We start from the raw sequence: 27,234 nt of genomic DNA, 5'->3' as shown, positions 1-27,234 counted from the left end.
GTGTTTCATTAAGTAAATAATAGGGACTGTGTGATTGTAGGAGAATATTTTAAACAATTAAATAATGTAATGATGAACCCTTAAATAAGGTAATGATGAAGGTAAAGATTATTCTTCTTTCAAAACATTCTCTAGAATAATATTTTTAGATTACTGGTAAAAAGTAAAACAAGGAAATACCGCAACCAGCTAGAGAAAGCAAATCTAGATCAGGCTAGCAGGTTTTTTATCTGGTGGCTGTTTATAACATACATTTAGCTTATCTCTAACCAGTTCCTAGTGGCATGTGCATCACATCATTACAACATAACAACTACTTTTGCTGGAAGTCTCTACCCCCTTCCCACTTTCAGCAAGCAATCCACTCATGGATGGGGATGGGATTGTTTTGAGGGCAGGAGCAAAGATGCAAGCTTAAATAGATTAACCCCAAGAAAGACCTGATTAAAAAGTGGTCTCGGTGTGTTCAGTAAAGCCATTGCGAGTCAAATGACATGTCAAATAAAACATAGCACACTGTTCACTTGCTAAGGACTTTCTATGGAAAGTTACATCATAATGTCAGGTTCTGGGGAGGCTGTTTGCCTGTTCAACAGTTTTATTCTCTGTGTGCTGTCAGTGTTCCATATATTTACAGAACCACTTGTCCAATTGCGATGAAACTTTATGAGACCTCCTTTAGCACAAATTATTGAGTGTATCATAATCTCATATCCTATTATTATTTATTTATTATTTATTTCTTAGCAGTCGCCCTTATCCAGGGCGACTTACAATTGTTACAAGATATCACATTATTTTTACATACAATTACCCATTTATACAGTTGGGTTTTTACTGGAGCAATCTAGGTAAAGTACCTTGCTCAAGGGTACAGCAGCAGTGTCCCCAACCTGGGATTGAACCCACAACCCTCCGGTCATGAGTCCGGAGCTCTAACCACTACTGCTGGGGACAATGATCTTGCATTTATAAAGTCTGGGTAGCACTATGTCCATGAAAACTGATGTCTGTCTCTACTTCTACAGATCAGTAGTGTTGATTCTACACATGCTCCAATGACATAATCTATCTTACTAGTATCAGTCATTGTTTCTCTTTTTTATACATTGAAATACTATTTAATTGAATGCATAAACAATTATTTTATATTAACTGATAATAAGTGCAATATTTTTTAAAACACTAGTACTGTACCCTCTTATTTTCTCTTAAATTTCCCCCATGGCGCGAGGCATATGCTTATTGACCTTCTTAGAATGAACAGCTAGGTATTCTATTTATATAACCTTGGGTTATTTATACTTCAGGGTGCCCATTCCCTCTATATACACAGCAGGTGCGTGGTTATGAGTGCACTAAATCCAACAACAGCTGCAGGAAACTGCTTTCCAACTGGAAAAACTGCCACAGCCACAACTTGACTCCTTTACTTGATTTCCAAGTTTCCCCAATAAAAAGGTATAAAAAAAACCCTCGCCTGTTATTCACAAATATTTGTGATGTTCACATTATGATGCCTGTTTGTTCTTCGTGTAGAGTGTCAACCTGCGCTTCTTTTATGATTAATGGCAGCTTCCCAAATATCTTTCTCCTGACTTTTCCCACACATTCCTGGGGGTGGCGTCATATGCCTGAGAAATGGTTTGAGTAAGTTTAAAAACCCACTGTACCGCTATTGTACAGTATGTGGGAACAAGGAGGTACAGTCCCACAGTAAATAATGTTGACAGGTCTATTGAGATACTAGTAAATCAGAACATTTTTGTTTGATAATGAAGTTTCACTATATGTTTTAGGAATACCTAACACACCAGTAAATATTTACCCCAGAATATCCTTCTAGCAATACGGTAGCTTTCTGTAAAGTAATGAGTTCTACTTTATTTTGATTAAATTAATTTGGTCATTTGTGACAAAACCAGCATATATCATAGCCTCCTACACCAACACACACATAAAGCAATAGCCTCTGCAATTATTTGAACTAGGGCAGTGGTGCACAACTCGGTCCTGGAGGGCCGGTGTCCCTGCAGGTTTTTATTCCAACTGCACCCTAAAGTACTTTATTGGACCTTATTAGAAGCTTAATTGGTCCAGTTAATGACCTGAGCTGTGCACCACTGAACTAGGGAGTACTGTAGCCTTAGACCAGTGGTGTCCAATCACGGTCCTGGAGGTCCATTCCACTCCAGATTTAACAGGTAAGATTAGATCATTAACTACTTCAGGGTCTGGATGGAAGTTTAATTCACTTTGGCCACCCCTGCCTTAGACCATTGATACACACTTGAGGTTCTTTCAATCTATTCCACTCCAGGGCTTGTTCCAACCATGCCCTCAACTGCTGAACTGAATAGTTCACAGCTTGTTCCAAACAGGTCTTCAACTGTGTAATTGAACCTAGAGTATGTGTTTAATTAAGCAATTAAACCTGGTTGGAACAAGATCCTAGTTTGAGTTGGACTGAAAGAACCCCAGGTGAGTACTACTGACTGGTGATCTATCCTTCTCATTCTATATTCTATGCTTAAAGCATGCTAAAAATCCAATTTAATAAAGAAGAACATTTTCTGCAGCTGCTTTACAGTTAATGCACTGGTTCAGAGACGTGACAAGGGTCTCAGAAGGACATTCTAATTACAGTAACAAAAGCACAGTTCATTAGATTTACAAATTAAACATAAAACAAGCAATTCTCATCAGAACTTCGTCTGGTTATGAGAGTACTTATTACCCAGCCTATAAACCCCACAGTGCTTTGTGATTTAAAAAGAATTATAAAGAAAATGTCAAGCAGTTTATTATATGCACAGTGCAAGGTAAATGAAAGCTACAAATGAAATGTTTCAAAACTGAAAGTGGTGAATCGCCCCATCTGGCCATCTACAGTTTGAAAACCTCCTGTAACAATATTTTAAATCAAAACATCTTCTGTACACAGGACCAGATATGTGTGTATGCAACACATGATATTAATATTTTCAAAGCTGAATGCTTTGAAAATATTGAATGCTGTATGTAAGTGGAAGCACACATTGAGATGTATAGTGCACCCCACATTAGCAGACCTCAGAAGTAAAAATGTAAAAAAAAAAAAAAAATGCAAATAATAAATAAATGTGGAATACAAGTCGAGGGAAGTTATGTCAAGATATAATGTAATGCTCTTGTTAGACACATAGAATACTGCTCTACAAAAAAGTCTCTAGGCACTGGGGTGAATGATTTTTTGTTTTTGTTGCTATTTCTAATGTATCGAGAAGGAAAACTAATCCCATAACATCGTGGCATGAGCTTTGAGGACATGTTGAAATCCAGTACTTAAAATCTCTTCAGTCTAATAAAAACTCTTCAACACATCCTTTCCAAGGTATTTTGGTTTCGCTGTCAGAGTTGTGCTTGCAATTACACTTTTCTATAATAAATTGCACTTATACAAGTAGATTTTACTGTAGAAAAATAAATCTGAGTAAAGTCAGAGCAAAATTCCAAGTATAACTAAAGAATGCATTACTGCATGGACAAAGAGAGGATTATCAATGAGGACACATGCTTATGAGTCTTGTAAGGCAAAGAAGAAAAGGTGATAGTAAAGGGTATTATAGGCTTCTACAGCTTAATATAGTGAGATAGTGTGCCCTCCAGTGGTTAAATCATGTTATTAGTGCAGATGTCCCTTCATAGTCTTATATCTACGATACAAAGACCACACACACATAGCCAGTTGGATATGCATGTTACAAACTCAAGAATACATTTCATACAAATTATTTTATTATAAACATTAAAGAATGCATGGGTTGTTGTGCTGAAATACAAGCAGGTGTAAAAAACAATTTTTGTTAGGCTTTAGATCCCCATGTGAAAAATCCTTTCAGTGACTCTTTTTTGGAGGTCTGGAGGTTCACATGATGTTGCTCAGAGGTTTTAGTGATTTACAGCATTGCTTGGTTCCCATTGAAAATGTCTGATTTATTTTATAATCCTAAATTTTATAATAGATCCTGGGAACCTCATGTAATAGATTATTGTTGTGCTTGCCTATACCGTAAACAATTGCTGTGGGAGGGTTTTTCATTTCCGGTATTTAACATTTCATAACATTTTCAATACAGTATATGAAATCATTAAAACTGTACTTCAGAGTTCCTTATGATAGCCCATGCTGGATTCACCCGAAAGTCAATCCAACATTTTCAATACAGTATATGAAATCATTAAAACTGTACTTCAGAGTTCCTTATGATAGCCCATGCTGGATTCACCCGAAAGTCAATCCAATTATTTTTTTTAAAGCCCATTTTTGAATGATAGTAAATATACACACATTTAAAACTAATTGTAGTTCAGTATTCTAAATGTACTTTGTGTGTGTTGGAGAGTATAGTAAAAAGGCATTGTGGTTTCAGTACCTCTTCCAAGTCAGTCACTTCAGAAACCCTTCATATCCTGGAGGGTCACTAAGCAACCATCTTAGAGAGTCTTTCTTTACTTTGTTTTCCCTTATTAAGGAATAACATCTTTGCTTCTGTAGAAAAGGACACAGCCACCAGTTGTCATTATAGAACAAAAACACAGGTGTCCCTGGACACCCCAGGATATAAAGGGTTAAATAATAATAATCTAACTGTACCAGTTGACATACTAAAAGAAAAAAAAAAGAAAAAAAAAACACAGTAGATAATAATTAGCTTGCATAGTCAAGTAATTCATGTTGTGTGTGAGTGTGTGTAGCATATGGGATGTAGCATATATAAAAACCCTGAACAATATTAAATACAGAAATATCAAATTCAAGAATTGGGGTGCAAAAAGTATATACTTACTTGTAACTGAGTAATCATGAGAAGATACAAAATGTCAAAATTGTGTTTCATGAAAAGCTGTTTAAAATATCACAATCTGTTAACCCACTTGCTGGATAAAACCTCAAAAGTACTTTTTAAAAGTAGCAGGAACTCTTGTGAAAAAATAATATATATCTACTGCACTGCTAGGTGAATAACATGTGTTCTAAAATATGTAATCTTAGAAGCCATCTGAATATACAGTATTCTATAGTTGAATTACATAATCTTTTATTGTATTAGTACTGTATTGTATTTGAAAAACATTTAGTAAAAAAAAGTTAATGATTGTGTAAATAAAATAATTTAGCTATCATACCTATTTTTATTATACAGAGGACAATATTGCAATGCATTTACTCAAGGCTTTAATTAACACTTTTCTGAACATAGAGAATTCTATGTTAATGTTACAAAACTAAGAAGCAAAAAACATGAAAACTTATTTGGTTTTAGCGTCCTTTAAAAAAATGTTAATTAAAAACTGGGGTAAACACTTTGAAAACATAGAATATTATCTGCCGTATGTGCCATATTTATACTGCAAGTTTTTTAATAGTGTGATGGGTAAAGATTGTGCATACCAAATCAAACTGGGTATTCTTGGCTTTAAACTGCATCAAATTGATCTTGATTTTTCAATGAAAGCCCTTGTAACCTGCCACCCTCATCCCTAACATTAGTACAGAAAGCTTTGTATACATTGTAGCACCATACTCAAGAATTTTTTAATTTAAATGGACACTTGCTTAAGTAATATAAATCAGTGCAGTAATAAACAAAGTGCCATTTGGGAAATCTAAGATACTGAATGTACTTTCTCAGACAGCAAAGTGCCAGTGAGGCAGAAGGCTCTCTCATGTCTTGTTCTCCCCTTGTTATGCACTCTGGTACTGGTTCTTGTATTAAATCTGTTCTTGTGAGGTACACAGGATACTGTTTTTTTTGGTTTACGCCTCACTTTTCTTAAGGCAATAGCACCATAGTTTATAAAAAGTCCCAGAGAAGACTATTATGTCTTCTTCATACAGACGTGACAACGACTGATGTGGCTCCGTAGATCTCCTGCCTTAAGTGTAGCAGAGACAGGTTTCCTAAAAAAGAAAAAAAAAAAGATGTAAAATGCAAAATAAACTGAAAAATAAACTTTTTTGACCAAAGACAACATGAAATATTTCCAAGCTTACACAGTGTGTTCACCAAGGTTTTGACATTCTTATGCTATGCACTTGTCATTTTTTACCATGGTTAACCACATTTTGACCATGCTTTCAGTGTGCTTTACTACAGTTTGCCTCTCTTTTACCACAGTCAACGTCTATAAACACAAATGCCTGAAGAAGCATCCGCAGCTGTCTTTGGTTCTGCAGCCTCTTGCATTGCCCTGATTGGTCAGGTGGGCAGCCTCTCTTTAAATTCAAAAGATGCAAGAAATACAGCAGGTTTTTATTTTTTCCAAACAGCTTCATAGTATACGTTGGTAATGCACCTGCTATAACATATGGGTACAGTAAGAGCAGTAAAGAAACCTCAGTTCATTATTCTGACATGAACTGCTTAAATGATGCATCCTAATATTTGCCTACAACTTCAACATTTAGTTTTTTGAAGAATAGCTGATCATATTAACATAAGTAATTTTAATGACCACCACTATAACATGTGACAATACCCAAATACTGTAATTCACTAAAATTAAATTTTTCATCTCATTATTAAATACAACTTATCACCATGTAGAACATAATATTCAGAATCAGAACTGCATGTGTTGCAGGGTTGGAAATAAGAATCATATTGTATTGCCATTTTAGCATTTACAGGATTTAATTAGACACACCTGAGCTTATTCCCTATATCTAGCAACTAATTAGGCTCCTAGGATAATGACTCAAACTGCTTTGAGCTGCAATGCAATGCAATGTGAATTGTTTGTTCATCCCTCTGTGAAAGCACTCTCATTTCCAAAACAGAGATGAAATATCACAACTCACTTGAACAGTTCACCGTTCTCAATAGTAGCTAGCCAAAAACTGTAGGCATTGGCATAGTAGTTGCAGGTTCCACGACCGTGGCACTCAATGAAGGGAGCGCTGCGGAACTCTTCCAGACAGGAGCCAGGAGAGGCCAGGGCCTGGCCAGAGCCCTCTGCGCCTGCACTAGTGTGCTGCAGAGAACAGGAAAGAACAGTCTTAAAGTCTTAATACACATTGAAATACGTCTTTAATACATCCTTCATATTCTGAACTTCCTCCAACAAGAAGGTTCCCTTCCTTGAGACTCATTTACAATTTCAAAACTGGAATACATTATATGCTCCATACAGCGCCCAGTCTCAGCTGTCGGTTCATATTCCTATTAATGTCCAGTTTTACTGGCAAAAAGTTAATTATGGCCCACGCTCTCCAAATTGCCCCACCCCCCATTCATTTCATTCATTTTCACCATCTTAAAATATTATATTCGTAAATTTGTTTGTTATACACAATTAAACTAATTAAGTATTATTGACGTATATTTTGTTTAGTGTTTATTTGTAATAAAATAACATTTCAAAAAGTATTTTGCCACGGCAAATTGAGCCCTGCAAGCAACCTTGTCTTCTACAATCTGTAAGCTTCCGTGTCCTTCATTTTACCATTACGACAGAGTATATTTTTAATCATGCCAAGTAATACTTCATTTGTTTAAAATGCATAAAAACATTGAAAGTACATAAAAAGCTTTATATATATGGTGATGCATCAATGATTTCACAGTAGCCAATGAGCACCTGCTCTCAAATAGACTCTCTTATCCAAATAACTGCCAGGTAGATTGAGAAAATAAGTGCCCGGGTGCTATTTGTTTTTTCTCATCTGTAATGAACAAAACTATGGTAATTTAGTTAACATCTTGAGATAATTGCTGTATTACATATATTCAAAGTGTGCTATTAACAAAAGGCATAACTTACAAACCTACAGAAGGTCTATGTTATGTTTTATTTTTGCAGTCCCTAAGGATCACATAGCTACTATGAATGTTTCTTGATTGAATATTAAAGACTTGACAGTAATTTGAAGTTGCATACTGTAAATGTAAAAGAGGCTTAAAACAATTAAAAAGAATCATTTGTGGACTGTTTTGTAGGTAATTGCAGTTTGTGTTTTGTCGAGTTGTGGGTAATTAAATCAAGAAAATATGTGGGGTATAATCATATCTGTATTCAAACCACTGTAATCTGTAGAACTGGGAGCTTTTGTGATCAAAAACAAAGTAACTCCGAGGTATATGTCATTTCAGATCAAATAGTTGGTAAATATGAAGTGAAATGGAAATGTGAAAAAAGATTGTATCATTGATATATCCAGAGGATAAAAACAATATGGCAGTGAAAAGGTTAATTTCTACTGTTTGCAAACTCATACAAGCTCCCCTCACAGGGATGCTAAATTACCAGAGCAATGTGTTTTATATTGTACACTGCCCTGTAATGAATGTTATGAAATATGATTTTCTTCTCAGAAACTATAATATCCCAGTTGGTGATTCTGGCAATGAATAAAATAGCAAAACCACAAATACAAATGTATAATTAAACATGCATAGCACTGAAACAGTACAGCATAACTCCGTGTACATGAACGCAATACGCACCATGACGAAAGAATAGCCAATCCACAGGGATTCCCATCCACTGGGACATTGCGGGATCTGGATTGTCTGGCTGTGGACTGCAATTACCATGGCTGGTGCTTCACAAACTGAGCATCTGTAAAAAACAAAACCCATGTGGGAGTATTGTGTAATAACAATACTATAACAAGACTTTAACAAGACTATAACATTATTATAATAACACTATAACAAGCTTATTTCATAAATAGTTTGTTAAGTGAACACCGTTTAAAACTATTCAAAACAAAACACTCAGAAAACATGACCTCTGACACATGCTAGTACAAATACATTATTTATTTTCTAATAAAAATCCAGTATAAAAAAATCTAAAGAATCACAGAGATGTTGAAATGGAGAAAAGTCCAGAGAATTGGTACATTAGGTACGCAATTAACCCTTGCTGCATATATGAAGCACAAGTAACACAGGTAAACTGTCAAAATCACGTTTCTAAATATAACCAATGGGTAAGGCCTTTGGACATTTCTGTATCTACAATTGCAGATGTCTCTTTTATTAAGGTTTTAAGTTTGGCTTTGTGCCTTTCTCACAAACCTCTTACCTGCTAATAAAAGGCCTGATACTTTCACCAGTAATGGGAGCCATATTCATTGGCATTGGTTCAGGGGAAGACAGCCAATAGGAATAGTCATTTCTTGATGCAAAGTTGCAGACATTGTTAATGTTACAGAACAAAAATGGCATGGGACTAAACTTGCGAAGGCAGCTTCCAGCAGTACCTATGATCAGAAATTAGACATACTTATTAAATAACCCTAACCCTAACTCTAACCCTAACCAGACAGGCATAGTATTGACCTAAGATTGTGAGGAAAGAATATAATGAAAGGCTAAAGAATGACTGTCAGCATATATGATCAAAGTTATACTATATATGTGTGTGTGTGTGTGTGTGTGTGTGTGTGTGTGTGTGTGTGTGTGTGTGTGTGTGTGTGTGTGTGTGTGTTGCAAAAGTTGTGTATGAAAATGTATTTTGACAACTGAAAGGAATCCATTTCAAGAACTCCCATGTTGGTCGTTTTAAACCCTTATCAATCTATTTCAAAGATTTGCTTCCTTGGCTGTAGGGACCCTTTATCCCTTGATCACTTCTCTGGCAAACATACAGCTTATTGAGAACTCTGTAGCATGTATCCTTATACTTTACAAAAAGCTCCAACACAGCAAGTACAAGATTCTGACCACAGCGTAACAGCATCATGTTTTACTTATGAAAAACCAACCTAAGTCTTGGCCATGTGCCCTTTCATTGCCTTGCACATATAAGAGAGAATAGCCATCGTAGATTTTCGTTGTTCCTACTGGACATGAAGGCACCTCTACCATCTGGCTGTGTCTTGTAACAAGGAAGCCATGAGCTATGGATGATGGTCCTGGTATCCCTGCTGGTCCTGGCAAGCCATCAGGGCCTGGTGAGCCTGGATATCCTCTTGGGCCTGAACAAAAAAACAAACAAAAAAAACCCAGCAATTTATGAGTCACAATATGTGTAAAGTTAAAGGTATTTGTGTACAATTAGAGGATCTCAGGCTGAAAAGTCTTATTAACTCAGTATTTGTTTACAAAACATACCTGGAGGGCCGACCGGTCCATGTTCTCCTTTCTGTCCGGGCCTACCATCAAACCCAGGAATTCCATCCTGCCCTGGCAAACCTATAATTCCGCTCACACCTGCAACAGGCAGTAGTTTATTATTAATTTAAGGGTATTATTTATTATTTGAAGAAATGTATTCACAATTGGTTTATAATAGCAGTTTCCTGCTAAAGAAACCCAATAGTTACCTTGTTGTCCCTTGGGTCCTGGATATCCTAATTGACCAGGGAGTCCTTGTGGACCTTGAGGACCAGGTAAGCCTCGGTCTCCTTTAACTGAAATTGTAGGTCCTGGTGGACCAGGAGGGCCATCGATACCTAAAGAACAACCACTGGAGTAATTCATATACAGTCACAACCGTTTGGAATGGGCGCGTTTGTGTTAACGTGATTCACCTGCAGTAAGTGATGGACGGTATAAACTCCCACACAATAACCTGACATTCAAAAATGTCCCTGAAATCACCAGTATAGTAATCAAAACAAACAAGCGTCTTTGCAGTTAAAAAATCTTTATTAAGACACTCATTACACTGATAAAAATATGTATCGAAACCTATGAATATAATAAAAAAATAAGTGCAAAAAAGTAATGCAAGTGCAGAAATGTATAGTACAGTAAGGCTACATTACTGCAAATTGTTTCCAGCTAAGAATGTGATATACATCTGGACCATCTTTTTTTGCAAGTATGGACGGCAAACCTTGTCAGCATTATCTAAAAAATCTCAATTCGGCTCTGTATTCGGATGCTGCTCTACATTAGCAGTGTTACAAGCGCAGCACGCACGCTTACGTCATCTGTGTCTGTTTCAGGCACAGCGTCCTTGTCGCCAAGGTGACACAGCTGAGTATTCTTCCTCCGACATCCCCTCTGGTGTTGTCAGAGTTTCAGTTTCGGTTGTATTTTCGTTAGCACTCTCCTCCTCAACTACAGAAACCCCAGCTTTTTTGAAGCAACGTTGCATTGTTTGCTGACTGACAGAGTTCCAAGCATGCTTTAGCAAGCGCACAGCATCTGACAGAGACATTTTATTTACATCGAATTTTCGTGCTGATGCTCATCGCTTTTCTCTTTCCAGCCGTGCTTGCTGTTGCAGTCGCTACTGTTTTTTGAAACTGTAAACCTGACACTGCGCACAAGGATTAAATAGCCAAGGTACAGTACAGGGGTAATCGCTCAGTAACAAGGTGCAAACAGATGATTGATAGATCTTTCAAGCTTTTACTACAGTAAAGTGTTGCCTTTTGTATTGAAATCTATGTGAACGGCAAGGTAGCAAGGTGAAAACAGCTGATTGGTGGATTATTAAGAGCGATTACTAGATTAATAGGCAGTGCGTTTGTTATTTAAATAACAAACGCACTGCCTATTACGTCCTTAACATTATTATTATTATTATTATTATTTATTTCTTAGCAGACGCCCTTATCCAGGGCGACTTACAATGGTTACAAGATATCACATTATTTTTACATACAATTACCCATTTATACAGTTGGGTTTTTACTGGAGCAATCTAGGTAAAGTACCTTGCTCAAGGGTACAGCAGCAGTGTCCCCACCGGGGATTGAACCCACGACCCTCCGGTCAAGAGTCCAGAGCCCTAACCACTACTCCACACTGCTGCCCAGTGTGGTATAAACGTGCTTAACATGGTATAAACGATGCCGTTTGGGAATGGCAAACGGCAAATGCTATTTGTCCGATATAAACGGTTGCCCGAAATAACGCTGTATGGTGTAAGTGGTGGATACTGTACAGCTATTGGTCATTCCATGGTATTTTTTTTGCGACCCCACCATATGCCTGGAACAGTGTATGATGTATTGTCTCATTGAAATAAAAAGTGCATTCTGCTCCTGTACTTGTATACTTTACATAGTAAAACAGATCGCAGAATGGATTTGGAACACATTGCACAGTGGTTCTGATAGAGAAGCACATTGGTACCGATATAGTACCATGATGCTGAAATGTTGAGATATTGAGATACCACTGTGAAAATATGAAAATGACATCACTGTGGTTCCATTCTACCAATCATCCCCTTATGCTACTGTTTTTCCATAGTACAGAACATTGCATTAACATTTAGTTTCACTGAAGACCATGTGGTACATTAAAGAATGGGACCATTTGTAGTCACTCAATGAATGCAATGCTTTTTAGACATTAGCACATTCAGATAAAATGTAACCTTTTTCAGTGTGCATGCAACAGAAAGGTATATTAGCTGAGTATATATCAAGTTGTAGAAATAATGAAATGCTGCATTTCAATGAAAGGCATTGCAAATCAATTCATCACTTACCCTTAGAACCAGAAAAACCTCGTTCACCAGTTTCTCCTTTGTAACCTAAATGTCCGGTAGCACCTTTCATTCCTATAGGAAACGAAACAAGCTGCATTTGCTTTCTGTCATGTGTTTTGCAACACTAGGCAATCTAATAACGTATGAGTCAGTTTTTCCCAATCTAACCCTAATTTAAAATGAAGATGATATACTTGCTGAATTACAGAACACAAGGTACTGGATTTGCCTCATTTAAAGTACAGCTATGCTTTGTTTTCTCAGCACTGTCACCTCTACAGCAATATAGATCCAAATGAATTAACTGTTTAGCTAGTAAAACATTTTTTGGTATTATTTTTAGAAATTATAAATTATAAATCCATGGGTATTGAGTGAGGAAATATTTATTCACAAGCAATATATATATATATATATATATATATATATATATATATATATATATATATATATATTGCTAAGTACCATTTCCATAAATTAATCTAAAGGAAGGAACTTTGAAAACTGTATAAAATGGCATGAGATGTGGTAGTCGACAGCAAGCAATGCATGTATAAAATGGCATGAGATGTGGTAGTCGACAGCGAGCAATGCATGTTTTCTGTGCCAGCTTGGTAAGAAGTGGGACAGATCCAACATATCTACTGTAACTCCAACAACATTCAAGTTTGATAACTGGCATAAAACAGATAATTTATATACCAAAAATAATGAGTGTGTAATCTGAAAGTATTCCTTGGATTAATATTAATTATGTTTTAATGTTTTTTGTGTTATTTTTTTTTTACTATTATTATTTGTTACTACAATACAATATAAATAAAAACAAAAGGTAATTTTTTATTTGGGATATAATCTAGTGGATAGACTGTGATGTTATCATTCCCTCTATAAATGAAATGGTGTGAAGAATCTTAACTTCCAATGAAAAACATTACAATGACTAACCTGGAAACCCTGGCACTCCCTGAGCCCCCATTTCACCCTTCTGTCCATTGAGACCAGGAAGTCCAGCATTTCCCTGTGTAAAATAACATTCATTATATTTTTAACGAATTCACAGCAATTAATTAGAAGCAACATAACTTTCTGTGAGTAGAAAAGATACTCCAAAGGTAGATAGAGACAACCCCTATATGAATATTGTTGTTGAATAAAGGGATGTCACAAACCAATGTAATTAAAGAAATACATTCGAAATAAAAGTCTCTGTACAAGTTGTTGTTTTTGTTTTTTTCTTTATTAAATCCTGATGCTCAAACAAAGATATGTGCACAAAAGCATTTGAATTCCCCCTAAATGTCAGGAGCATAAAAAAGTGTTGAAAAAGTGTCAATAGGAAGTAAAGTTAGCTGGAGACAAAGGGCTGCCCAAACAGCTTGATATAGCTTTACATTTTATTTTAAAAGAATGCAATTCTCATTACAGTCAACATTCACCACTATTAAAACAGCATGCAATGTCATCACTGACATGGGCTGGTGCAGACTTACAGGAATTCCAGGCACTCCTCGCTCTCCCTTGAGTCCCTGAAGTCCAGGCAGCCCAGGTAAGCCATGGGTTCCTTTTTCCCCTTTGCCTCCAATATTTCCTGGAATTCCAGGTGGCCCTTGGGGTCCAGGTGAACCTACAAAAGGAAATGTTTCATATACTCTATGTCCACCGCATCAAACAGTTTTGAAAAAAATGTAACTGTACCAATTCAAATACATTTTCAATTAGATTTATTTAGCTTGAATTTTTAGGAACACAACTTTTTCATTGCCTTTGGCGAGATGTCTCCTCATTTTATTATCTTTCCTAATGTGCCAATGCAGAGAATTCGTGTTATAAATATTGTATATTGACACAAAATGAAGGTTGTAACAGTGCATACAAAATAATAAGTGTGGTCTCTTTAAAAAAATATTGCCCCTTACTGGTTACGAGGGATCTCGTTCGGATTTTGTTGGGAAGTTGTTATCTTGTGAGATGTTGTGACAAATCAAGTTAAATAGAGGCGGGTTTAAACGATGAGAAAAGGAATACACTGCTTCATAAGGGGAAGGTTGTTTAGCTGTGTGGTTTAGAAAATATAACAGGAAGTACACGTTTTCTTAAAATTAAATTTGATTTGACTGTGTTTTTTTCTGAAACTGAAGACGAAAACTCAGCTTCTGTTTCTGGAAACTAGTGTATTTCGTCACTGCATCACACATATGCTTAAAAATGCTTCAAACTGGATTTCAATAGAAATAATAGAAGTTGCCATTTTTACCACGGCACAGATGGAGCAGAAGTACTCTATTGCTATATAACTGTCACACGCTGGCTGAGTGGTGCCGTCAGATCCAGGAAATGAATAACACAGACAGGACAGATGAGATGAAATGATGAAGGCGCTTGCTTGCGCCGGTTTATTATAAATAAAAAGGTTTTAACAAAACACAAGACACGGCACTTGCGGCCAAAATAAAACAGACAAACAAAACGAACAGACACTAACAAACAGGGACGAACACTAAACAAACACGTACCGTGCTGGTCCTCCAGCACGATATAGCAATTGATTATTTTTATTCTTTACCTCCTCTCTCTCTCTCTCTCTCCCGTTCCTTCGCCCTGAACACACAACCCGAGTGAATGAAATGTGCATCTATATATAATACTGTTGTGCCGGAATTCAATTACTAATTAATTATTCACTTGAATCCCAGCACGTGAATTAATTATGTGCAACCTCATGCTCACATATTAAATACTTTAAATGCACGTGAAGTGATAGTTCAATCCTGTGCCTAAATACAATTATACATTTTAAATAACTCGTGCTGCACACACCCATTTATATCCCATGCAGCTATATCTATACACCAACATTAATACACTCCATCAACATATAACACAGAAATGCACACAGGGGCGGGGCATATTGCCACAATAACTCATTTCTTTTACATTAATTCATTAAAATATAAAGATAATTTGTTTCCAATCTTTCTGTTTTAAACATTCAGCGATCACTGGCTTCTTACTAAATAATACCGGTACTAGTACTCTACTTTCTAGGGGATTTGAATGATTTCCTGTGTTCTCAATCATACTTCTGTTTGACACAAGTTCTCTGTTGTTGCGTTACTTATTGTTAGTTCATAGACCTGCTTACCTGAAGGTCCGGGCAATCCTGGTTGTCCGCTTTCACCTTTTGGACCTTCCATCGCTTCCCCAGGTGGACCCTGGAAACCAGACGGGCCTTGCTGCCCTGGATAACCTGGCTGCCCTTGATCTCCTTTAACACCTGGGATTCCAGGACTACCTGGGAGACCAGGTAAGCCTGCGTCTCCTTTGTTACCTGTAAATGCAAGAGACATCGGTTGAGTTACAAGGCTTTCCTGAGCAAGTTATAATACCTGCTATCTATTATTATGCCCTTGCTCTTTCTCTCTGGTTTACAAATCCAATCCCGTGGTTGGTTCTCTATTTCAGTTCCAGCACAATAATTTCTAACAACCTGATCACATGGGAAACAGACAGTGATGAAAGAGCCCCCCCCCCCCCCCCCCCCCATCTCCCTCCAAATAAAACATGTCCAGGTGCTAATCTGATCAAGGATTCCCCCACAATCTATAATGCTTGAATAGCGTTGGAGTTAAAGTCTCTTGTCCAAAGAAATTGTCACCTTTCTCTCCAAGAACACCGGGACGTCCTGGAAAACCTCTACCTGATGAACCTGAAGAACAGAGAACAGAACTTAGAATGTGCAAAATGGCTGAAACATGCATACAATTAAAAAGACACCAACAGTGATTGTGACTAAGTGTGTGGTTCTATTTGTATGTCAGCCTATCACAGCTCTAGATAGGCACTTCACTAGCAGGAGACAAATTAATGGCACAAGGCTTTTTACCGTGTTCTACCATACAATGTGAAGTGACTGTGATACAAGTCTAATGTAGGTGTTTACCTTGGTCACCCTTCTCTCCAGACAGGCCAGGAATTCCATCCAGTCCAGGGTCACCTTTAGTTCCTGCCGGGCCGGGAGGCCCCTGAAGGCCTGGCTCGCCTACAAAAAACAAAAAACAAAAAAAACTTTTTACACTTACCATTCAGATTAACATTGTGTATTCCTAATTATTGTTTTAGGTAACAGGTGAGGTGTACTTCACAACATAAAAAAGGAAACATTTACCAATATACTGTAACCCTAAAATGTCAGGTAAAATAATATTCTTGTCACAAACAAGACCAAAAGTCATGAATAATTGTCACACGACTGGCTGAGTGGTGCCGTCAGATCCAGGAAATGAACACACAGACAGATGAAATGAAATGATGAAGGCGTTTGCTTGCGCCGGTTTATTATAAAATAGAAGGTTTAAACAAACAGAAAACAGGACACGGCACTTTACACCAAAATAAATAGATGAACAAAACGATAAAGCAGCAAACAGACAGAGCACGGACAGACACACAAACACGGTGAGTGAAATACTTATTATTATTATTATTATTATTATTTCTTTTATTTTTAGTTTATTTTACTTTCTCTCCTCTCCACACCCATTCTCCACTCACCGAACACACAACCCCGAGTGAGTAAAACGTGCATCTATATATACTGTTGTGCTGGGATTCAATTACAATTAATTATTCACTTGAATCCCAGCACATGAATTAATTATGTGCAACCTCGTGCTCACATATTAAATACTTTAAATGCACGTGAAGTGATGTGCCATCCTCGTGCCTAAATACAATTATACATTTTAAATAACTCATGCTACACACACCCATTTATATCCCGTGCAGCCATATCTATAGACCAACATTAACACACGCAACACACAACATATAACATACAAATGCACACAGGGGCGGGGCACATTGCCACAATAATGCATACAAATAAATATAATGCATGAAACAATTAATTCCAACATATTAAAATTTCTGGTTCGTTCATCTCAGTCTTTCAGGCTTTATTTTTTAGACAATCAGCAAAAGCTGGCTTATCACTCAGTAATTTCCAGAACCCTTCTTTACATTTCTATTTGACACAATGTGGAGTACAGAATAGAGTAAAGGGATTTCAGCAATGTGGATCTCACTTTCACTATCTTTCTCTATGCTTTGCCCATAGCCTAAAATCACAGTGTGTTATAAAAGAGTATATGTCTTTAAAGAATATGAATCACAAAGAGTCTTTTCTATTCTTGTCTACCTGGCCTTCCTTGAAGTCCTGGTTGCCCTGGAGTGCCAGATAATCCATCAATTCCTTTCTGTCCTGGAAATCCTGGACTACCTAGAGAGACCAGACATGTACAATTCAGTATGGAAAAATATACCATGCAACCTGTAAGGCCATCGAAAGGGACCAACAAATTGTTGCCTTAATACTGGGGTGGTATTTCTATTGAGGGTGCACATAATTTATTCTGAATCAATGATAGTATGGCAGAATAGCTGTTTGCTATAGACTGAGACAGTTCAACTTACAGGAATGTTTTTGCTGATTTACAAGTAATACAGATACACATTTACTGTGCTTTTGCGTTCATTTCTTTTTTAATTTATGTTTGCTGTCAATGCTGTTTAGTTTAATTTAACATAGGTTTAATTGTTTGGGACTACGGACAGTAGCCTTGCGGGGTGACCTTAATATTGACAAACAATTTACATTACAGTCAATTAAGGCAAATACAAAAGTATTATTATTTTGTTTGTACTATATTTTTTAAAATGGATTTGTTGATTGATGTTCGTTGAAACTATGTAGAATTATGTAACACTATGCTCCTATGTAAAAAAAAAAAAAACTCACAACCAGCCGCAGCTGCTTTGTGTATCACAAATTCTAAAGCCAGCATCCTGATTTTTTTATGTCATGTGACCACTGCAGTTAGTTTCCATTATAAAGTTTGGTTGAAGACTAACACAGGCTGTTCCCCTTCAACCTGTTTCCACTGTGAATATGCAATTGTGCAACAGATTCACTTTGCCTACATAGAATGAAAAGAAACACCTGCCTGGATACCCTGGTGATCCAACGTCTCCTTTAGGACCTGGTGCACCCAGCATTCCTGGCATGCCTTGTACTCCCTTCACACCTTTATCACCTGAGATACCCGGGAAGCCTGGTGGGCCTGGCTGACCCTGAGAACACACACAAAACATTCAGGAAACTACAAACTTTGTACATTGATGTGTATGTTTAAAATGCACGAGTAACTGAGAAAAGGGGAGCAGTGCACGATTAGTTAAAAAACAAAACAACTGAAAATCAGCCTGTCATTGTCCATTAATGCTTTATTTTTTTTTTAAAAAATTCCATTTGGGGGGAAAATCTGTATGTCTCATGTTCAGAACCCCTGTGAACAGATATGAGTTCCATCTTCAAATCTACAAGAAAACTTTTAGGAGCTTAGTTTACAAGTGTGGTAGTCGATCAGTGTTTTCTGATACTCTCAATGAGTTGTGGTGCACTAGTCTTATCACAACTGGATAAGCAGTTCTGAAGAGATATGTAAAAGTTAAACAAATGTACGAATGTTTCCTTGTTGTCTGGGATTTGCATCTCCAGTACGGGCTTAACAAAATGCTTACCTTTTCACCTTCAGCTCCTGGCTTTCCGATACCTGGTTCTCCAGGATCGCCCCTTAGACCCTTTTCACCAGGCATTCCAGAGTAGCCCTTCAAGCCAGGTGAACCCACCACACCTTTAGTACCTTTTTCTCCTTCTGAACCTGAATAAGACAAGCATAACTTGCTTATCCATATCTTCAGTGCTTTCTTCTCTATCGATTGCAATATGAAGTTGCATTGGTAAAATCCATATGTAGAACAGGGATGATTAGCTAAATACATATCTAAAATGAGAGACTAAATGCAAAATACAAAATACTAGTTATTTTTGCTGTTTAACCTAAGCACACTAATTAGTGGCCATTTTATACTCACTGTTTGTACAGTTTCAAGTTTTGTAAGGGTAGTTAGCCATTGCTTTTCAATTGGTATTCAGTAGGTAGCCTCAATTTATATGAAACTGCAGAACAACTATCTAGCTTGCTTATGGTTCCGAGTAGCATTTCTTGAAACAAATCTGGAGGAACAGATATTGTTGCCACTCACTGGCTGAGCCAAATTTCTACACAGCTTAAAATATCAGTAAATGCTCAGCTAATCAAATGGGTGAGCGAGCGTTAACCTTTTACAACCACTGTTCTCTGGGTGAAAATAAAAGTTCCACTGGGAACTATAAAAGGTCAAGATGATGAGCATCACAAAACAGAGCAAAAGACAAAAAAGAAACACTGTAAACAGAAACACAAAACCTTGTTTCTTTAATACGCCCAGTGGCTGGCAATATAGCAGTTTTAGTTCTGATTACAGAAGATACACTGGAGACGGCAACAATGGCCTTTTGTTTTTGCCTTTAGGTGAAACAGAACACAGGTACTCCACACATTTCCCTTATACCTGGGCCAGGTCAATCAGATGCATTTATCAATTATCGCTGATTGACACTGCATGTGATCTTGCCATAGATTCACACACACAGACCCTTTTATAAACAGTGCACAATGTTTACAGTGAGCTCGAGTATATTAACTTCCTTGTCACAATAGTATAGCATAGATTCCTAAAAACAAAAATACCACAGAGGCTGGAGCAAAATATGCACTAAAAGGATAGACTAAAAACAAGTAAGTGCACAGAATCTTACCCGGTAAGCCCATCTGACCAATGGATCCTTTCTGTCCTGGTAAACCCTCATGACCAGGGAGTCCAGTAGAACCTGGGTCACCTTTAAGTCCTAGTAATTACAAAGAGATTGAAAAACTTGCATTCATTGTTTCATGTAAGCCTTTCGTATTGATTATCGTCACACACACATATTTATATATCTATAGAAAATACAACATTTGTTGTTACAGTACCTGGTTGCCCAGGCAGTCCTGGCTCTCCATCCTTTCCTGGCATTCCTGGGCTACCTGGGGTTCCCTGATACCCTTTCACGCCAGCTTTTCCTGCAACACCTGTAATATAAAATCATGCAACATACTTTTCAGCTTCTTGTATTTAATTCTTTACCACTTTTGATTCTCACCTTTTAAGACCCTAGAAACCAAGTCCAAAGTTGGGCTTGGACAATCTGTAGATTGGAGACGTGTTGCAGGAGGTGGGTTGTTGGCTAAGTAAGGGACACCCTTTCTCTGGGCTCAAATTCAGTCAATGCCTCAGGGTGTTGCACCTTAGGTGCGCCCTGTCAGTTAGAGTTAACATTCAGTTTTTAGAAAGCTGCTTAGCACTTAGCACTGTGATAAATAATTTGCAAATAAAGCTCAGTGTACCATAGTTTAGATGACATCTGGTACATTCTAAAAAAAATGTTCACTGCTGACATCAGCAGTACTTTATCAACAAACGTACCTGTGAATCCTTTCTCTCCCTTCGGTCCTCTCATTTGCTGTATTTCTTCCTTGGACATGGTCCCTGGAGGGCCCTTTATCCCTTGGTCCCCTGCTTCTCCTTTAGCTCCTGTTTCACCTTGATGTCCAGTCGGGCCAATGGAACCTGGATCACCTGTTACAAAAACATACTTTGTTATTTAAAACTGAGCAACCTCCCAATAATATAAATGTCCCATCTTATGAATGACCAAAATCTACACGAGAGCTGTGGCAACCACTTTATGCTACTGTGCTTAGTCTTGTACGTGCTAGTCGACAAACTGATTTGAGATTGTGGGCTTGTGAACTGTCTTATTGTACTGTCATATGATGTAGGATGATAGTTTCTCCCTTAAACTAAAATGGAGAGAGCATGTGCTGCTTAAGCCAGAACATATTGCAGAACCTTAATGCTTTCAACACTGCTGCCCTCTCAGAGGTCTAAGACCTCCATCACAAATGTCAGACTGCGAGTGCAGCCTAAAAAAAAAAAAAAATGAATAACGGCATAAGACATTTAAGAATTATTTATAGTAGGGTTGTCTTCAGTATTTCTGACAGAGCTAAGCTGGCAAGACAGGCACAACCTTTCGATGAACTTGAAACTGGTACATCTACATTTCAATGTGAAAACTGAAAAAGATTAATTTTAACAAAGAAGAACCATAAACCACAATTTGGCCATAATGGTAGAATTTTAACAAACGTTTTTTGGTCACAAGTCATTCCCTAAACAAGCCTATTAATGAAAACTCTTCCATTATTTCTGAATCTATTATATTAGCCTTATTGCTACATAAAGTATTCACTGTTGTTTGTTAAATAGATTAAACAAGGCACGGCATTAAAAGTTAAAGCAATGAAATAGCCTCAATGTAGATCAGATAATGACCGCAACTTACCTCTTGAGCCAGGCAAACCTGGGTTACCTTGGAAACCAGGGCTTCCAGATATACCCGGTGTGCCCATCACTCCCATCTCTCCTTTAGGACCTGCAAATCAAACAGTCTGGCATTCAGTTATCTGAGGCAATGTGTGTTCATAATATTTGCATGCATTTTTTCCTCTATTTATAACAGAAGAGCTCTAAAAAAAAACATACCTACTAAATGAGCTATGACCCAAATCCAAGTAAGTAGGACGCTCTATTGTAGGAAGCTGAAGCAACGTTCTACTTATTATAATAATTATAATACACCATTCTGAAATTCTCGGGAAAATGTAGTACTGTAAGATGACCAGTCACAACTACTGTACCTAATAAATATGAAGAAATCATCTGGGTATTGATGGTAATTTAATATACACTTGTTTTCAGTTGCTTTCATTCTATCAGGTTTTATGGTGTCATCACATGAGTATTGACAACTATAAACATCCCTAAAAACTAATGTACACTGCAAACAATGTATGTGGTTTTTATAAAAGGTTCCATTCCAGAAATTGTATCAGTGATGGCATTCTCTAATAAATCTAATAAAAGATGATAACTGTACTCAGTGCTCTAAAACCTGGGAGGACCTGTGTGGTTTTGTACAGGATGAGTGACAAAGCCCCTGTATAAAGAAAGTTATTCATTATACTGAAATATTTATTTGCTTAAAATGCATCCCTACTGTTGAGCTCCAGCATGTCCACACAGTATGCAAAGCTTCCCTCACCTGGAGTCCCTGAGAGTCCTTCTCTCCCTGCTGGGCCAGGTTGTCCTGGAAACCCAACTATTCCTGGAATGCCAGTGGAACCCGGGGGGCCTGTCTCTCCTTGGGGCCCTGGCATGTCCAGTCCAGGGAAGCCTGGGTAGCCTTTTTCACCCTTTAACCCATGTGATCCTGTAAAAAATATATATATATATATATATATATATATGAAAAACAGACTGGCAGCTACTAACATGGGACGTGCATAATCTAGTTTTGAGCCTTTTAGTTAATTTTTTATTACCGAATGGAAATATATCCCTGAATTAGATTTCAGTTTGAAACATACACAATTTACCGCTAGCCCCTTCCCCCCACAACATAAACATCAAAATACAGAAACGTTTACTTTACCTTTACAAGAAAGGAGAGCTGCATCTTTGCCATAACCCACTATTTTCTTTAATGACGTTTCAACCTGTGTCACCTGATCTGAGACTAGGGTTGCCAACAGGCTCCAGAATCTCGGGACACTTTAAGGAAGGTCAGGTTTTGTAACGCACCTCTCTAAACTGCAATGTATTCAGTAACGTGAGTGTGAATTGTGTGAACTGTCGCTAAATTAATTGAATTGTTTTACTTAATTGTTACCAAAAGCACACACCTGCCTGCGAAGACCGTTTCCATCAATCAGACCTATACAGCAGCTGATTGGCTTTCTGAGTCTCTGACTGGGCGGGACTGTGTGAAGCAAGAAATATTAAATAAATAGAAACTTTACTTACAGCCAGAAGGTTAAATGAAAGAGTTCAGGTGAGTGCAAAGTTATCTATAATAATGGTGTTGCACCATTTTGATAGATATTTACTGTATAAAAAAATTCAACCAATACGATTAGTAGTCGTTGTTGCGGGGCTCTCCGGATAGAATCGCCACCATAATTAAACAATTAATACATTTACTAAACTGCTGAAGCAATTCACACTCACTTTACATGTCGAATACATTGCAGTTTAGAGAGGTGAGTTAAAAAACCTGACATGCCTTAAAGTGTCCCGAGATTTTGTAGCCTGTTGCCAACCCTACCTGTGAGCTATAAGGAAAAAATTACCATGATAAGTGGCCTGATTCTCCCTGCAAAATAAAACCCATGTGTGTAACACATATCAAATAGGCTACGAAATAGTTTCAAAATTATTTTAATAAAACACAGCAGTTCCCAAATGGATGGACTTTTATTGGCATTTATTCGCATTATTGGGATTTTTTTTTTTTTTTTTTTTTAAATCTCAGTATGACCTATAGAACACGTTTGACAGACAAAGCACAAAAGTCTACAACAGTTTGCCGTTACTATATATTACAGATTTATTGCATAACTTTACTCCATGAAAAGTGTGATGTGATGTGCTGTTGCATACGGGGGTATGTTTGCATTCAGATTGTAAGTCGCCCTGGATAAGGGTGTCTGCTAAGAAATAAATAAATAATAATAATAATAATAATAATAATAATAATTCAGCAGCTGCGTGTGTTTAGTACGTGTGCCACCAGTAATTTAGGGAGTTGAGAACTGCGACAGAGTTCATCAAACGTGTTCTTGTTATTAAAAACAACAGTTATGTTCAATACCGGATTTTCTGTCTTTTATTTAAAGAAGAATCGCACACATTGGAGGATTGTATTAAAATGGATGTGCGTCTGGGCAGATATAGTATTCGGCTGAATCCGAACCCTGCTCAAATTCGATGCATCATCCCTTTGCCTTCAAAACAGCATCAATTCTTCTAGGTACACTTGAACAAAGTCAGGGATTTTGTAGGCATATAGTCAGGTGTATGATTAAACAATTATACCAAACAGGTGCTAATGATCATCAATTCAATATGTAGGTTGAAACACAATCATTAACTGAAACAGAAACAGCTGTGTAGGAGGAATAAAACTGGGTGAGGAACAGCCAAACTCAGCTAACAAGGTGAGGTTGCTGAAGACAGTTTACTGTCAAAAGTCATACACAATGGCAAGACTGAGCACAGCAACAAGACACAAGGTAGTTATACCGCATCAGCAAGGTCTCTCCCAGGCAGAAATTTCAAGGCAGACAGGGGTTTCCAGATGTGCTGTCCAAGCTCTTTTGAAGTAGCACAAAGAAACAGGCAACGTTGAGGACCGTAGACGCAGTTGTCGGCCAAGGAAACTTACTGCAGCAGATGAAAGACACATCATGCTTACTTCCCTTCGCAATCGGAAGATGTCAGCAGTGCCATCAGCTCAGAATTGGCAGAAAACAGTGGGACCCTGGTACACCCATCTACTGTCCGGAGAAGTCTGGTCAGAAGTGGCCTTCATAGAAGACTTGCGGCCAAAAAGCCATACCTTTGACGTGGAAACAAGGCCAAGCGACTCAACTATGCACGAAAACACAGGAACTGGGGTGCAGAAAAATGGCAGCAGGTGCTCTGGACTGATGAGTCAAAATTTGAAGTATTTGGCTGTAGCAGAAGGCAGTTTGTTCGCCAAAGGGCTGGAGAGCGGTACATGAATGAGTGTCTGCAGGCAACAGTGAAGCATGGTGGAGGTTCCTTGCAAGTTTGGGGCTGCATTTCTGCAAATGGAGTTGGGGATTTGGTCAGAATTAATGGTCTCCTCAATGCTGAGAAGTACAGGCAGATACTTATCCATCATGCAATACCATCAGGGAGGCATTTGATTGGCCCCAAATTTATTCTGCAGCATTATCTTCAGCGTAAAGAAGAACAAGGAGTCCTGGAAGTGATGGTATGGCCCCCACAGAGCCCTGATCTCAACATCATCGAGTCTGTCTGGGATTACATGAAGAGAGAGAAGCAACTGAGGCTGCCTAAATCCACAGAAGAACTGTGGTTAGTTCTCCAAGATGTTTGGGCCAACCTACCTGCCGAGTTCCTTCAAAAACTGTGTGCAAGTGTACCTAGAAGAATTGATGCTGTTTTGAAGGTAAAGATTGGTCACACCAAATACTGATTTGATGTAGATTTTTCTTCTGTTCACTCACTTTGCATTTTGTTAATTGAGAAATATAAACTATTAACATGTCTATTTTTGAAAGCATTCTTACTTTACAGCATTTTTTCACAGTACTGTATAGATAGATAGATAGATAGATAGATAGATAGATAGATAGATAGATAGATAGATAGATAGATAGACACACACACAAACACAAACAAAATGCAATTGATTTCCAAAAATTCCAAATTTCAAAATAACAATTAGAAACAAAAGTCCTTGCATGGTCCAAACAACAGTAACATCTGGTGCATTAGCTTTGTTATTATGTTATAAGCACTCATAGTAGCACTCATAGTTTGTTTGATTTGCTTTCTACATGAAAATAGTAAAACGCTCTCAAATGAAAGGTACTGTAAGGATAACTATTAGTAAATGGACTGAATTGCCATTGAATTGATACACTAAAGTAAATCTCATACTTGCTTCACACAATACCATCTTGAGCAGCAGACTCATGAGATCACTGCACAGGAATGAAGTACATTCACAATACACTGCAGTTGGACATATAAAATAACATACAAAGGATGTCCACCACACTTACCTACTTCAACCCTTCTTCATGGATGTCATTTTTGAGTGATAATGTATTATTATTATTATTTATTTATTAGCAGAGACCCTTATCCAGGGTGACTTACAATTGTTACAAGATATCACATTATTTTTACATACAATTACCCATTTATACTGTTTTTACTGGAGCAATCTAGGTGAAGTACCTTGCTCAAGGGTACAGCAGCAGTGTCCACCACCTGGGATTAAACCTACAACCCTCCAGTCCAGAGCCCTAACCACTACTCCACAATGTATCCCTACAGCATTCAGTTGGTGACATCAAACTTGTTCTACTGTGCATGATGTTCAGTACAATTAATGTGCATTGCCTCTGCTATAAAATGTGTGTGTGTGTGTGTGTGTGTGTGTGTGTGTGTGTGTGTGTACATTAAAAAAAAATAATAATAATGTAGGCAAGGGAAGGTAAACATATTTGACCTACCTAGAGGGCCGGGTGGACCTGGTGGGCCCTGGGGCCCAGGTAGGCCAGGATCACCAACTCCTGGTTCACCAGGGGGGCCTCTGACACCTTGTAAACCTGGAGGCCCCTGGTTACCTGAAATAAATAAATATTTAGAGAGATCATAAGACTTACAAATTGATTTCAGTAAGTATACTGTATATGTGTTTTCACTGAAAGTCAGGTCGAAAGTCACGGATATTGTGGACGTGTTGCTTGTTCCTGTCCTTTGTTCACTCCATTGCGGGGGAGCATGCATATTAACCTGAAGCCTCTCCCACAAGAACTCCACCAACAACAGAGTGAAGCGTATGGAGATAATCACAGCAGTAAGACAGGAACTGAGCATATTATATTTGAATTATAGTTTTTATGTTTAACCCAATGCTAAGAGTGCACAGTACAGAAGCAAGTGTAATTGTTACTTCCATTGTGTATAGCATTATCACAAAGGAATAATAATGCATCATTTATAAAGTATAATTTAAGCTGGCAAGACAGACACGTGGTAAACTTAAGACTGCAACATCTACTTTCCAATGTGAAAACTAAAACTAAATTTATTTTAACAAAAAGAACCACACACCACATTGAACTTCAATAAAAAGCTTTTTGGCCCCAAGTTATTCCTTAAACAAGTCTATCAATTCTT

The 27,234-nt window shown here is 37.6% G+C and overlaps 1 protein-coding gene across 1 annotated transcript in view; it reads right to left on the bottom strand.

Annotated features, from left to right (window-relative positions):
- Positions 1 to 3,755: 3,755 nt before the first annotated feature.
- The window catches only part of LOC117405641 (collagen alpha-1(IV) chain-like), a 93,532-nt gene continuing 70,053 nt past the window's right edge, over positions 3,756 to 27,234 (bottom strand). The window contains exons 31-52 of the mRNA XM_059029920.1: positions 26,565 to 26,678; positions 22,535 to 22,702; positions 21,776 to 21,865; positions 20,854 to 21,006; positions 20,361 to 20,459; positions 20,147 to 20,236; positions 19,027 to 19,166; positions 18,446 to 18,576; positions 17,645 to 17,721; positions 16,388 to 16,486; positions 16,103 to 16,153; positions 15,590 to 15,775; positions 13,938 to 14,071; positions 13,393 to 13,465; positions 12,445 to 12,516; positions 10,319 to 10,447; positions 10,107 to 10,205; positions 9,758 to 9,970; positions 9,076 to 9,253; positions 8,490 to 8,604; positions 6,845 to 7,017; positions 3,756 to 5,944 (exon numbers count right to left, since the gene is read on the bottom strand). Of these exons, the coding sequence (XP_058885903.1) occupies positions 5,863 to 5,944; positions 6,845 to 7,017; positions 8,490 to 8,604; positions 9,076 to 9,253; positions 9,758 to 9,970; positions 10,107 to 10,205; positions 10,319 to 10,447; positions 12,445 to 12,516; positions 13,393 to 13,465; positions 13,938 to 14,071; positions 15,590 to 15,775; positions 16,103 to 16,153; positions 16,388 to 16,486; positions 17,645 to 17,721; positions 18,446 to 18,576; positions 19,027 to 19,166; positions 20,147 to 20,236; positions 20,361 to 20,459; positions 20,854 to 21,006; positions 21,776 to 21,865; positions 22,535 to 22,702; positions 26,565 to 26,678 (2,666 nt within the window). The 3' untranslated portion in view covers positions 3,756 to 5,862. The remainder of the gene's footprint in view (positions 5,945 to 6,844; positions 7,018 to 8,489; positions 8,605 to 9,075; positions 9,254 to 9,757; positions 9,971 to 10,106; positions 10,206 to 10,318; positions 10,448 to 12,444; positions 12,517 to 13,392; positions 13,466 to 13,937; positions 14,072 to 15,589; positions 15,776 to 16,102; positions 16,154 to 16,387; positions 16,487 to 17,644; positions 17,722 to 18,445; positions 18,577 to 19,026; positions 19,167 to 20,146; positions 20,237 to 20,360; positions 20,460 to 20,853; positions 21,007 to 21,775; positions 21,866 to 22,534; positions 22,703 to 26,564; positions 26,679 to 27,234) is intronic.

The sequence above is a fragment of the Acipenser ruthenus genome, chromosome 9 (genome assembly GCF_902713425.1).
Source record: "Acipenser ruthenus chromosome 9, fAciRut3.2 maternal haplotype, whole genome shotgun sequence".
In the NCBI taxonomy this organism is placed as follows: Eukaryota; Metazoa; Chordata; class Actinopteri; order Acipenseriformes; family Acipenseridae; genus Acipenser; species Acipenser ruthenus.
This window is presented reverse-complemented; position numbering and strand designations above follow the sequence as displayed.